Below are 14,110 nucleotides of genomic sequence, written 5' to 3' on the forward strand. Positions count from 1 at the left end.
TTCCTTTCCAGCATGAGAAAGGGTCCCCAGGTGTAAAATGTAATACCTGGGTCACTAACTTCACCACCAAGCCTCCTGCAGTATCTGGGGATGGAGAGAGCAAAGGAAGGAGCTATGTACACCCCAGCAGTCAGTTCTTTCTGGTCAACAGAGGGGCCATCAGGGGCTCCAAGAGAATGGAGCAGACAGACGTTTGGTGACTGACCCCACAGACTCAGTGGTTCTGTTTGGGATCAAGATTCAAATTCTGGTTTCCCCTTCTGGAGATGGCTGATTTGAGGAACTTTGAAAACAAACAAACAAACAATCTCCTCTGAGCCTCAGTTTCCTCTTCTGTAAAAGGGCCTATAATACTACCTGAGTCACAGGGAGTGGTCAGTAGTAAGTGGTCCATAAGCAGTCCTATAGTAGGAGCCCAGCGAACACAGGTTTTCTTCTCTTTCCTTTATGAAGGATCTCCACCATAGCCCACAGCCTCCGCTTAAGGATGAGAAGAGAGCTTACTCCCTATGCTGTTAGGGCTAGACCTTCCTCAAGCTCCAGAAGCTGGGAACTGGAAAAAATTGGCCAAATCTCTGGAGCTCCTGGTGGGAAAAGGGAGAGAGCAAGGTGACAAGTAAACAGTGTGATCCAGTGGCTTCCAGGTCAGCTCCTTGCAGGCTGCTGGGCCACCCGCCCCAGGGAGCCTTAATCAGGAAATTTATTACCCAAACAAACAGACCTGTACAAGGGGGCCTTTGTTAGGTGGCCTCACCCAGGCCAGAGGGAACTCTGAGGATGAGTGAGGGAGACCAGGGGCCCAAGGGATGGAAGGCGGGCTCAGGTGTGCTGCCTTCCCTGAAGCCTCTCCCCTATCCCTCCCTACCACATGGAACTTTCTAGGGTCCCACCAATTCCTCAATCCATACAGCCTCCTGTGGAGGAGCTGACTTTCCCCGGCCTCCAGCCCTGCCTGGGGTCAGCAGCTGACACAGAGGGCTCACAACAGGCCAGGCCCTGGGGCGATTACCCCGTGAGATTCCTCATTTAATCCTCTCATCACCCGAGACAGGTGTCACCATCGCCATTTTCCAGGTGCCTTAGCTCTAAGGCTTAGAGAGGTCAAGTCATTAGCCCCAGGTCAGGGCTCACAGCGGAGGAGCTGGGACCGAGGCCAGAGCTGTGCACGAGGCCAGAGTTGTGCAGGAGGCCAGAGTTGCGCACGTGACCGCTGCGTCACACAGCCCCTTCCACCCTTGATTTTTATCTGCTCAGGGAGAGAAACTGAGGCTGAGAACAAGGAAAGGAGCACAGTCACCTTCTGCAGAAGGGGAGGTGGGGTGAGAGGGGGCCATGCCTGGGCCTTGGGATCCTGGGAGGTGGGCACCATCGGAGGGGGCTGCCCAGACTCTGGAACCAGCTTCAAGGCTGAGTGTCTCCTAAAACCCCAGATGGCAGGGACCTGCCACTTCAGCGCATTCTGAGGTTCCCTGAGGCAAGTGGGGGATGAGGCTGGGCCCCTGGGCCACTGACCTGTGGTTCGACCTCATATTGATGCCACATGGCCACCATTACCCCTCTTCGGTGAATGAGTCTGCAGGCCCCTCTGCCCCTTGCAGGCCCCTCTGCCCCTTGCAGGCGAGCCCGCTCCATATCCCAAAGTGATGTCTGCCGGAATCTTCCTGGAAAACTCCACATATATCCCTAAGCTGGGGGACGGATGGTGGGGGTGGGGGGCAAGTACTAAAAGCCAGAGGGAGATCTGGCTTCCCAGGGAGTCAGAGCCAGGCACCTGCAAGTTTTCACGAGGCTGGAGGAGGAGGAATCGAGAGTGCAAATACGTGCAGGAGCCGGGAGAGGCTACGGGTTATCGACCACAGTTTCACTGGGACAGGACCCAAGTGGGGGAAGGGGGAGGCAGGAGGGGCCGGCCAGAACTGCCCTGCACCACCCAGAAGGGGCCAACCCTGGGCATCGGGCTCCCCCTGCTGGACGCCCAACCTCCCCTGAGGGGAGAAGCCAGGTGGGAGGAGTTGCTTAAATCCCCCAACTCCCCTCCTTCCTGAGGGATAGGGGACAAGACCAGGTTAGCCTGAACATCAGTATCATGCAAGGCTGATGAGTTTTTATTACAAACTTGGCACAGTGATTGTCAGACAGAGAAAAGGAAGGGAACAGCTGAGACCAGGCTCAAAGCAAGAGGGATACCCAGGCCCCAATAACACAAACAGGACAAGGTAGGCACGCTCTCCTGCAGGTGGCCACAGGGTTAGCATTGGGCTTCCTGCACACAGGCTTAAGAGGGGTCAACACCCAGGGGGTGGCCCTTGGAAGAGGCAGTCAATAACAGCACACGCCCATACAGTAGAACAAGGCAGAGTTTACAGGGTAGCAAGTTCAATGCCAATGTGTACAAAGAATAGTCAGTTCTCTGATCCCGGCTTAGTCATAGCAAACATTTGCCCAGCCTGGCTCCTCTCTGCAGCCTGTAGGCCACTCACCCAGGTTGTCCCTAGTCACCAGACCTGTGCTCAAGGAAAGTAAATACTACAGTTCAGCCCAGGCCTCAGCAGGGAGCTACTGAAGAATCTAACTGTGAGGGTGGGAGGTGGTTGGTTTGGAGGTTAAGGGTAGTGCATCTGGGGGTGAGAGTCGGGGGTCCTGTTAAATGCAGAATGGGATTCAGTGGGTCTGGGGTGGGCTCCACCCCAGAGTGATGCTGGTGCTGCTGGCCTGTGGACCACACTGCAGTTAGCAAGGATCTACTACCAGGGGACTCAACCTTGGCTGCACAGAATTTCCTGGGGAAACTTTTAAATTTCCAAAAGTCCAGGCTGCACTCACACTGGTTAAATCATCTCTGAGGGTGGGACTGGGCATCAGGGTTTTTAAAGCTCCTCTGGTAATTCCAGTGCGGATGAAACCAGTGATCTGGGAGTCGTCATCGGTAGAGGTGGGAGTAGGGGAAAGGGATGTGTGAGTGTCAGAAAGACATAATCTCTATTATTTAACTTTATACCTGGAAAGTATGTATAATATACATACACATAAACATACATATATATATTTATAGCTTTCATAAACAAATATGGAAAGTAAAGCTTGATTAAAATCTTTCTGGCCCATAGGTACCAGCACAAGTCCCTTTAACAAAACATCCTGACTGACAGTGGCAGAACACATTACCTGACCTATTCCCTCTTGAGCAGCCCCAATCATTTGAAGTCTCTTCCCATATTGAGATGAAATCTACTTCTACACAACTTTTACCTAAGGGTCCCTTGGAGCTGCAGAGAATCAATTTAGTCTCTTTTCCACACTGCTGTGCTTCAGGTAATGGAAGGCAGTTATCAGCTGGGTAAGAGCTGTAAAAATATCCTATTAGTAAATGAGTTAGTTAAGGTTCTTTTAGTTGTAACCAACAGAAATAGATTCTGGCTTGTTTAAGCCAAAAAAAAATTTTTTTTTTCTCTTTTAGAGATAGTGGGTGTTTTGAGGTAGGAGGAGGAATTGCACAGCCCAGACTTGGGAAGGAGGGATCCAGGGCCACATAGGGAATTGCAAGAAAAGCAACCAGAGGCTGTTGCTCCTTAGCTGCCATTATTGGCTTGGCTACAATGACTCCCATGCTCTGAGTCTCTCCACTTCAAATTTCAATTTGGTGACAAGAAAAACCGATTGGCTAGATTGGCTCAGGTGCTTATGCTGGGACAAATCGGCTTTGGCCAGTATGACTTTTCACGTGATTGTTACCCCAGCCGAGGAGGCTGCTCAGGGCCCATCCTCTGTCATCAGAAAAGGGAATCACACCAGCTGCTACCCCTAGAGGGAGCTATTCCAATAAATCATAGTCAAGGTCAAGAAAATATTATGGGATTATTTTCCATTTGTTACACTCCACTAGACCAGCTGAGTACAGAGAACTTGGACAATGAACTCTGAAGAGCTCTGAATATAAGAGATGGGAAGGGAAATGGGTTGAGCTTAGAAGGGTCTGGCTTCCGATCCCATACCCTCTCTTAGCACTGCCCCAGCTCCAGTCAGCACCAGCAGGTTGGGAGTCAGGGCGCAAGTCTCTCATAGAACCAGTCTTCCTCCCCTTGGTGGGTCATGGGTCCCAGGGGGGAGTCTCCTGTCGGTAGACTCCGCCGAAAGACGATCCGGTCGTGCAGGCGGTTGGTTTGGCCCTGCCAGAACTCTATCACCTGTGGGTAGAGAATGTAGCCACCCCTACAAGGAGAAGCAGAGGTTTTGGTGCTGTGTGCAGTTTTCTAGCCAGGTCAATTTGCCCTCTGCCATCCTCACCCCTCCACGCCATCCCAGGTCCCCTTGAAGGAAGTTGCTGGTGTGCATCTGACAAAGGTTGCCAGGGAGGAGGAGATCTTTAATTCTACAGACAGGGTGGCTTCAAGTAAGCATGAGGGTTCCAATGTCCCTTTCTACACAGCCACGAAGTGTCACTTACCAGTATTGTGGCTTCGGCACCTCTTGTTCCTGGTAGAGCTGCTCCAGTTCCTCATTTTTCTTTCTCAGATACTGTCCAGGGGAAGGAGATGGAGAAAGGGCCAGACCCAGTCAATGATTCATTTAATCACCACTCACTGAGCATGTGCTCTGTGCCAGGTGCTGGGGATGCAGGTGAGCAAGGCCAGCTGGGATCTGTCCTCCGGGAGCACAGTCCAAACGGGAAGGTCAGACAGACATGGGAGGCCAGTTCCCTGCTCTGCATACCCACTCCCCCAAGGGAGACAGTCCATTTCACTTTGCTGGAGAGAGAGGGCCCTGGCATCCTCTGGGGACAGCCTCAGGGGCTGAGCCAAGGCCTTCACCACTCAGAAGAGGAGCCCCACTCACCTCCCGATCAGGGATCACGGAACTCTGACGACTGACCACAGCCCCAATCTGGCTGCTCTTGGGGCGGGAGTGGAAGTAGCACTTGGCCTCCTCTTCGGGCAGCTTCTTCACGGAACCCTCCACACGTACCTGCTCAGGGATGGCCCTGGTTAGATGGCATTCAAGGCTACCTGCCCTCCCTTCCAGCACAGGCCTCATGCCTCTGTTTTTCTCTTCATTCACTGCCCCACCATGTCTGACTCCAACTAGCCCAGCTAAGTGAGAGCTATTTGAAAGGCAAGATGTTTGCCCACCCTGGGGCCCTCCACCAAGCTCATCCAGAAACTCAGGCCCCCCCTACCCCAGCCCACCCCAGGCTGTCCTGCAAATGCTCGCTCACCTGACGGTTTAGGGGCTCCCAGTAGAAGACAAGGGAAGCAAAGGGATTCGAATCCTGGAAATGAAAGAGAATCCACAGGTAGCCATCAAGACAGGAAAGAGGATGCTCCAGCGTACAGGGGGAAGGCGGGGAGTCTGCACTGCGCGAGCCCACTGCAGATGCACTCACTGTAACATCTCATTTAAATCCTCAAAGGAAGGCCTTGTGTTACAGGTGTGGAGACAGGCTCAGAGAGGTTAAATAACATGCCCAAGTTCACACAGTAAACGGAAGAGCTGCGTCAGATGGCCTCCAAAGTGAGCCTTGCCCTTTCTCTCACCCATAGATTTTCAAGTCCTCTGAAATGCACGTCTGGCTGTATTGGACTCAGGGAGGGCCACTCATTTTGGATGCATTAGTTGAACGCATATGAGGAGCCAACTCTGTGCTCGACACCCGGAGAGCTGTGGCGGGTATAACAGAGATACCACAGGTGCAGCCGCTGCCCCCACAGAGCTTACTGTTTAGCAGCGGACACAGGCATTAATCATAATCCCATCAAGACACACACAGTTAGGAACTAAAAAAATGGCAGAAAGGAAAGTGACAAGTTATAATAACAGCAAACAGTTCCAGGGGCTGACTCAGCACGGGAGTCCAGAAGGCTCTGCTGAGAAGGTAGCATGGGGGCTGAGACCCGAAGGCACAGGCGCTATTTAGGTAGACAGATGGCAGAGGTGGTGGTGGTTAGAGAAAGCATTCATCCACAGCAGAGAGAACGCCAAGTGCAAAGGCCTGCAGGCAGGACAGTGCCTGAGCACAGCCAGCAAGTGGTTTGGGGCAGGGGTGACATGAGAAGGCGACCAAGGAAGCGAGGGCTGGACCCTGCAGGCCCAGGAAGGATTTACTGTGACCCCTTACCAGCTCCTTTGCCTTCCGACTCTCGAAGTTAGTGAAGAAGCGGAAGCCATCCTTGCCAAAGCCCTTCAGCAGCACCATGCGGGCAGAGGGCTTCCCATCTCTGGGGCAAAGATCAGAGGACTATGGTCAGAGCCCATTGCAATGTCCCTGTTACCGCCCCTCCTCACAGAATGCCTGTGTACCCTCTACCTGTGCCCCCTTATTCTGCACTGTCTGGGCACTCAGGCTACCCATTCCCACCTTCCCAGTATTTTTAACTATGTCCTCAGTACATGTCTCATTAGAAAGTGAATTATGACAAAGTTGTGAAATAAAGGTTCATATCCCTAAAAAAAAAAATTCCCACTGAGGATTTGTCCTGGGGGTACAAGTATGACACGACTGCCTGGGGCCCTATTATTAGCTGAGCTGGGTCCCCCTAAAATTCAGTTTTGAAGCCTCTACCCCCAGTGTGCCTGTATTTGGAGATAGGGCTTTTAGGGAGGTAATTAAGGTTAAATGAGGTAATAAAGGTGGGACTCTAATCCAGTAGGACTAGTGTCCTTATAAGAGGGGGAAGAGACACCAGAGAGGTCTTCCCTGCACACACAAAGGGAAGGCCATGTGAGGACACAACAAAAAGGTGGCCATCTGTAAGCCCAGAAGAGATGCCTCACTAGAAACCAACTCTGACAGCACCTTGATCTTTGACTTACAGCCTCTGGAACTGTGAGAAAATACATTTCTGTTGTTCAAGCCATTCAGTCTGTGGTATTTTGTTATGGCAGCCCAAGCAAACTAACCAGGCTCAAAGGGCAAGTGACCAACAATGATGCAATCAGCCAATGCTTAGGGGTCACAGAATGTACAGTTACAACAGGCCTTCTGCTCAAAGCACTTGGGAATGTCCAGGGGCACAGGACAAGAGTCTTGTCTTCAAGGCCTTATGCTCTAGTGAGGGGTCAGGGGGACAAGAAGAATTGAATAAGAGGCTAATATAAGAGATGTCTCAAGGGGTTTATGATTGGTTGTCAACTGAATGATGTGCTAGATTTCAAGAGAGTGAGACAGCTTTATGCAAAGGTTCCAGGAGATCTATCTCTTAAAGAGCAGATAGGAATTGTAGAAATGGGGAGATGAGGGAGACAATGGTGTGTGGGGGGGGGTATGCATCAAGGACAGAGATGATTGAGGCACTACATTTTATCACTGAAATGGAACTGAGTGAAGTCTGGTCTTTGGTTTACAGGTAAGGATACTGAGGCCCAGAGAGGACAAGTAACTTACCTAAGGCCACACAACATGTTAATAATAGAGCTAGAATCATAAAGTTGTCATCCATCAAACTGGGAGCTTCCTAAGTTTCCTACTTCATCTGTACCTACCCACAGAAGGGGCCACGGCTATGCCCACCTGGTACAGGTAGCCAGACACATGGCGTTGGCTTCCCCTATGCCAGGACACTGAACAGCCTCCTTAAACCAGGCAGCAAACTGCTTCATGGGGTCCAGGGATGTCAGCTGAGTCTCTTCAAATGCCTGGGAAGGAAGAGTTTTATTTCATTTAGTAAATACATATAGTGCTTACTGTGTATGTAGCACTGTTCTAGACCCATTTCAAATATTAACTCATTTAGTCCTCATAACAATGATCTCATACCAAAAAACAGTACCCAGCAAGTAGGTTTTGTTAGCCTCATTCTTGTAGGTGAGGAAACAGGCATGAAAAGGTGGATAAGTTGCCAGGTCCCACAGCTAGTGATGGCCAAATTAGGGTTTCATGTCATGGGTGTCAAACCTATCACCTGGAGAGCCAAAGAAAAAAAAAAAAAAAACCCAACAGATTCCTAGGCTCCACCCTGGAAATTCTCATTCAGTAGGTCTGAGATTTAAGAAAAAACTGCATGTTTAATAAGCATTTCTGGAAATGTTCACACAGATTTGGTTAGCCAGATTCTGGGCCCCAATTCCAAAATATTTCTCTTGGTTTCTCTCCTTAGGAGGAAAAGTAGTATGTGAGGGACTGAAGGCAGTAAGAGCCAAGAGCTGTCTCCTCCCCTCCTGCGTTAGTCCTCCTCCCCGATGTGTTATTTATTTATCAAACATTATAAGCTGATTGTCACTGTTCTAGGCACTTCACAAATATCAAAGTCCATAACATCTCCGTGAGGGCTGTACTATCCCTTCACAGGTGAGGAAACCGAGGCCCAGAAAGGTGAGTAAGCCGCCCAAGGATTGCGAGGAGCCACCGGCAGGATTCCACATAGACCGGCCCCCTTCCCGAGTGCTCGCCCTGGCCCCCTACGACAAGCTACCTCTAGAGTCCATCTTCATCCTCATTTCCTCAGAACCCCTCCCCCATTGATTGTCTTTGAACTCCCCTTCTCCCACGGAGGTGACCCCAAGCGCCACGGGGTGGACCAGAAACCTCGGAGTGGGGGTTCCTCCTACTCTCTTCCCCCGGGAGATGAAGGGTCCCCTGTGCCCTGCCCCTGCGGAGGCCCTGCCGAGCGGCGGCACCTCTCGGTCCCCGCGGTAATTCTTGCGCATCGGTCCCAGGTCCATGACAGCACCGCGGCTGCACAGGTAACGGAGGTAGCCGGGCCACACGGCGGGTCGCCGGAACGTCACGATGACGCCCCGGAGCGCGCACGTCATGGGGCCGCCGGCCACGTGACCCGGCGTCGCTCCGCTCTGGGTTCCGTTGGGTTCGGAACCAGTTTCTCAGCCGGGGAATCTACCCGGGCAAGGAAGAGTTTACCAGTCACCAAGCCAGGCCAATACCTAAGTCTTCGGAGCCAATGGGAGCCCGGGGTCAGTGGAGGGAGCCAGGCACGGAGAGGCCATTGGTCAGAGTTTTCCCGGAGCGAAGCCAATTAGAGCGAGAACGGAGGAATCCGACAGCCAATGGGTGGCGCCTCCGGGGGCGGGAGCAGAGAGACAAGGAAATGCTGTCGCCGCCGTTAACACGCACGTGGAGGTTTGTTAAAGGTATAAGGATTGCAGCAGCCCAGGCGGGGGGCAGGGGATGAGCCGCTGGGGGCTTGAGGGGAGCGGTCACTGTTAAGTGGCCTGTCCCTAGTAGGTACCTGAAGGCCAGTTTAGTGCAGGAAGTACCCCCTCATGGAGGCTGGTGGCCTGGAAAGGACAAACGGAAAATGGAATTAGGGGCCAGACTGAGGCAAGATGATGTGGAGATACGGGAAGGGGTGATCTGGTGGGGGAAGAAATTGGGGTTTGAGAGTAGGAGAGGTTGAAATGATTTGTGGAACTCCTGGACAGGTGCTGTGGTGTGTGTGTGAGTGTGGGGAGGTACTCTGAATCTGAGGAAGTGCAGGAAAAGACTACGGGGTGAAAAGGCAAATGGCTGAAAGGGAAAGGGGAAGAGGGAAATCTGGCCATCCCAGAGCAGAACTGTCTTCCTCTTCCAGCTCTGAACCTCTTCTCTCCAGTCTCATTTCTTTAACTCTAGTCAGAGCATGCTGATCCCTTTCCTCATGGTTTCCCCTTTTGTGGTTGCAGTGGAGTTCACACTAACCAGTGTTCTGGAAGATGGGATGATTGCCCTCCAGGGCCGCCCCCATCTTTGCCAAGTTTCCCTTTTCACATTTTGCCCTTTCTGGGTAGTTGGAGTCTAATTCCCAGGTCAGTGTCAGCCATAGCAGAGGGCACAGGGGAGCAGGTGGCTGGGCAAAGCCACTTCCAGGCTGTAGACTTAGGGCTGAGAAATAGGACACCTGCCAGTGCCCATTCCAGCTTTGACCTGGTTGGGGCTGCCTTGGGTCAAGGCCTCTCTATAGTCCTGATTTCCACCAACAGCAGGAAGGAGAGCTGCAAGGGCCACTTAGGCAGGCACCCCAGGACTGTGCCAGGTAAGGGGAACTTCCTGTCCTGCCCAGGTGTCTGCATTACAGCTAAGCTTCATAAAGCCCTACATTAGATACCTATCATCCTTTGTTATGTGCGTGTAGCTTGAGCCAAATAGAATCTGAAAGACAAATTTGTTGCAAAGAAATAATACACATCTCAAGGCTTAATCATGTTGATCTATGGATTCTCCACTGGCTGGAATTTTTTGTGTTGCTATCATTTTTCTCCATCAACACGACTGAGAGAGAGTTAACAGGACTTTTTGAGGTTGTCTTTCCACACATGAACATTGCTCCCCTCCTCCGAGTCCCTTACACTTGAACTTGGGTGAGGAGTAATTGTGCCCTTCAGCTCAGACAGTTTTGTTCATGGGACCACACTCTTAGCACTGCTGGACTATGCTACCCTGGACCCAAGATTCTAGGGCACCAAGACTAGGATCATTTGAATGGTTTGCTTAAAAGCCAAGAGCCAGTATAGCAGGGATAGACATTTGTTAAAGATTTGGACCAGGCACTGAGCTAGGTCTGAGAATACAAAGATGAAGATGACATGGTTCCTGTGCACAGGAGCTTACAGTCTATAGGAGGAGGCAGATCTGTAAGCTAGGGAGTTACAGGAACATTAACAGATGTTTTTGCAAGGTAAAGGGGAGCAGAAAGGAGGAACCGGTTTCCAGGAGTCACATAGTCAGGAAAGGCTTCTTAAAGGGAGCAGATGAATTCGTCTTAATGAGCAAGTATTCTCCAGATGGACAATGGAACAGGCACGCCAGGAGGAGGGAACAACTCAGTGTGATTCTCTGGAGTGAGATACTACTGGCCTGTGAGAAAACAGCCCAGACATGTAGGAGGGGCTCGGTGTCTGCTGAAGATCAGCAGGTGGTGAGGGCCAGGCTTTTAGGCAACTATTCTAAGTTTTTATCCTGTGTTGCAGTCGAACCATAGCGTCTAATTCCTGGTTTTTTAAGGGTGGATAGAGAGAAAAAGTGCTAGATTCGGACAACCTCTTCCATCTTTGGCAATCAGTGAGGAAATCTGCAACTGGTATTCCCCCTTCGTCTTAAAGATAATAAGTAGGCTGTGTTGTGCTTTTCTGGCTAGTGGGATTTGGTGTCTAGATCACAAAGCAGCCCCGCAGTGCCAGCAAGAGGAGGGAACACACCCTCTGGTTGTGCTGCTGCTACTGCAGCAACCCCAGCAAGGGGTTTGTCTGCGTGGGAGAAATGAATTTTACATTTTACATTTACTTTTTCTTACACGCTTTGCCCACCACACCACCTCCCAACTTTGTAAAATTACTAATCTTTCCTTGAGAGTCTTCAATGAATAGAAGCTATATTGCAATACTGCATTGTACAGAGAGGCACCCTGGTTTCTCAAAATGCAACAAAAGGCTGTGTGTGCATTTAGGGACTATGCCTGGCCTGTTCCCTTCTTTTTTTTTTTTCTTCCCATATTTCATATCATGATTGCATCATCTATTCTATTCTCTCTCTTTCTCTCTTTTACATTTGATGTATTTATGTTGAAGTATAGTCAGTTTACAATGTTGTGTCAATTTCTGGTGTACAGCACAATGCTTCAGCTATATAGGAACATACATATATTCATTTTCATATTCTTTTTCACCGTAAGTTACTACAAGATACTGAATATAGTTCCCTGTGCTGTGCAGTACCAATTTGTTTGGTCTGTTCTCTTCTAATGCCTTTGCATTTATGTTCTTAAGTCACCTTTTAAACTAATTGTTTGATTGAATGATATATTTCAATTATATCATAGTGATTGGATTTGTGTTTTGGGTTGTGGCTCTGGTGACCAGGTGGATGAAGGGGAAGGAGGGCGAGGCATTGGCAGGGAGACATTGGATGACGCTGTGGGCTTGTCTAAGTGGGAGCTGGGAGCAGACAGCCCGATACCTGAGTTTGGGGCATGTGGGGTGGAGAGGAGGGATTCGATTCACCAGGATGGCTTTAGGGGAGTGCATGGTGCTGTTCTTTGAAGTGGGGGTGTGTTGGAGGAGAAGGCTTAAGGGAAAGATGAAGTCTCCATCAGACCTGACTGAGGATTTATGGGATAACCACGTTTGATTGGGTTTGAAAAGCACTTCTCGAGCTGGGGGAGTGGTCTGGGCTGATGAGATGGTTTAGGTGTCACTGGAAGCCACGGGGGAGGATGAGAATGTCTGGGAAGGGAAGAGGGCCTGGGAGAGTGGCAGTGCTGCCCCTGCAGTGCAGCACCCAGCTTTCCAGGGGGCCGACGGCAGGTGGAAGGGATGTGCTGGGGGCCCGAATCTCAGGAATTCTTGGGCCTAGCCTTGGACAAACTCAGCTTAGAACCTCAGGACGCACAGATGGGTGTGTACCTGGTCCCCTACCAGCAGATGCCTGAGCCCTGAGTATGGCTATGAGGGGACCCAGAGGGAGAAGCAGAGGCTGACCCTTACCCAAGTGTCCTGCTTGTGGTCGTGTGGTCAACCCCTCACACGATCTTTTGCATGTGTTCACGGATTGCTTCTCAAATATGTCTCGTCGTTTTCATATATGTTCCCCATTAGAAGCTCCTTCGTGGGAGGAACTACTTAGTTTCTCTGGCTTCTCAAAATTCCAGCTAGGAAATGCTCGTCTGTGATGTTTATGCATAAACTGCTTTTCTTAAGCTTCTCTGTACCTGGTGAGTGGGCCTCAGGGTTTTTGGCACCTGGTGGGAGAAGGCTGGCCGGAGGGATGTTAGGCTTTCCAAGGCTGAATGAGCTACTAGGGCATCAGTCTTAGTCCCGGCACTGGCTAATCAGAGAGTGGGCCACCAGCAGAAGGAGGAGGCCTGATGGGTTCTCAGATGATCCAAAGGATATGACCTGGCGGCTGCTTTGCTGCATTTGAGAAATTCTGGTTGATCCGTTTGGCCTGACCTGTGGTCATTTTTCATTTCCTCTTGCCCAAGATCCCTATGAATAGGTATTTGATGTTCCTCTCCAAGCCCTTATTCTTTGCCTCCCCCTCCATGCTTTGCTTTCTCTTCACCCACACCTCTATTCTTTAGTCTATCCTCCCAGGCTCACGTCCTGTGCATTACTCCCTGAGGACCTCTTCACTAGGAAACCTAGCTGTCACCTGTCCTGAGATTATTGCAGTTCCTTTAGTAGCTTCATCCCAGCCCCAAAGACCTTGGTCAGGTCACAAGAGGTCTCTGTCCCAAGGTAGTGTCTGACCCCCAAGTTAGGTTCCCTAGGCTCCACCACCCCGGAGACCTCAGCCACATTCCATCAGCCACAAGCCCCTCATGGGTCCAGGGGCCTGAGATGCTGCAGGTGCTTTTCATCATTAAACTCAAGTGTGGGGCCTCAAAGGGCCCTCCAAATGTGATTGTCAAGGTGGACTAAGCAGTTTTGTTACCGAGTCCAAACTCGTTCTGCTCGCCACACGACAGGCTAGTAAATCAGGAGATGAGGTGTTGAGGCAAGGGATAGTGACTTTATTCACAAAGTGGGCAGACCGAGATGATGGAGAACCATCCTCAGAATACAGTCAGAATACAGGCTCCTTTTATAGAAAAAATAGAGGAGGGGTGTGGTTGATTGTTGCAAACTTCTTGGTGTAGGAATTCTGTACTTGGAGCTGTCCATGTGGGCCAGCTCATGGTGCTCCTGTAAACAATGCTCCAATGAAACAAATGTTATTCTCTATTCTGCAATTTGTTATCTTTATATGAGTGCCGAGCTAGCAAGACTAAGCCTAGAAAACAGGGGACACGATTAAAGCCAAAGGAACAGATCTAATATGCAGTCAGATCTGTTCTTTTCTATTACAGTTTGAAGGAAGGCAGAGCTTTATTTTCTAGTTAGTTAAGGGAGAAAAAAAGTACTTTGCCTGGAAGTGCCTTCAGGAGAGGGGGATCTTCCTCAGCCTTCTTTTCTTTCAGGTTTGTAATCCTAGTATCTGGGATGGATGAGTCGCATCTTTGAGCATCACTGAGCAGATAGGAGGGGGCGGTGAGGGAGATGACCTTGGTGTACAGGACCCTGGAGAGGGAGGGGTGGGAGAAGGGAACTCTGGCTTTGTGGTCCCCACTCTGGAGCTGCTGGGGTGGCCTGCCCCAGGCTTTCAACCAGGGCCGACCAGGTGTCCTGGGGAGGCCCCTGGCCTTGG

General features: G+C 50.7%; 1 protein-coding gene and 1 non-coding gene across 3 annotated transcripts in view; one reads left to right on the plus strand and one right to left on the minus strand.

The window, feature by feature from the left end:
* Positions 1–37: 37 nt before the first annotated feature.
* On the minus strand, positions 38–8,864 carry PNPO (pyridoxamine 5'-phosphate oxidase). 2 transcript variants are annotated; one of them, XM_032457851.1, is made up of 7 exons: positions 8,611–8,864; positions 7,505–7,629; positions 6,113–6,212; positions 5,213–5,266; positions 4,834–4,962; positions 4,445–4,515; positions 38–584 (listed from the first exon to the last, which is right to left on the minus strand). In XM_032457851.1, the coding sequence occupies exons 1-7, from the start codon at positions 8,746–8,748 to the stop codon at positions 533–535; spliced, it is 669 nt and encodes a 222-aa protein (XP_032313742.1). In that variant the 5' UTR covers positions 8,749–8,864; the 3' UTR covers positions 38–532. The 2 variants fall into 2 exon arrangements, with proteins under 2 accessions (XP_032313742.1, XP_006176454.1); XM_006176392.3 differs by lacking the exon at positions 38–584 and adding an exon at positions 2,083–4,209.
* Positions 8,858–14,110, plus strand: part of LOC102507569 — an 18,352-nt gene continuing 13,099 nt past the window's right edge. The window contains exon 1 of the transcript XR_004311847.1: positions 8,858–9,081. This is a non-coding gene — a transcript (uncharacterized LOC102507569). The remainder of the gene's footprint in view (positions 9,082–14,110) is intronic.

This window comes from Camelus ferus, chromosome 16, assembly GCF_009834535.1.
Source record: "Camelus ferus isolate YT-003-E chromosome 16, BCGSAC_Cfer_1.0, whole genome shotgun sequence".
Classification (NCBI taxonomy): domain Eukaryota; kingdom Metazoa; phylum Chordata; class Mammalia; order Artiodactyla; family Camelidae; genus Camelus; species Camelus ferus.

What these genes read in the sequence shown, in the direction of transcription:
- PNPO (XM_006176392.3), bottom strand. Translation starts at nt 8,748, where the DNA reads ATGACGTGCGCGCTCCGGGGCGTCATCGTGACGTTCCGGCGACCCGCC. An exon ending in TGTCTGGCTACCTGTACCAG is followed by an intron (nt 6,213 to 7,504) that starts GTGGGCATAGCC and finishes TCTTTGCCCCAG; the next exon opens with AGATGGGAAGCCCTCTGCCC. An exon ending in GTGCCGAAGCCACAATACTG is followed by an intron (nt 4,210 to 4,444) that starts GTAAGTGACACT and finishes TTCTCCTTGTAG; the next exon opens with GGGTGGCTACATTCTCTACC.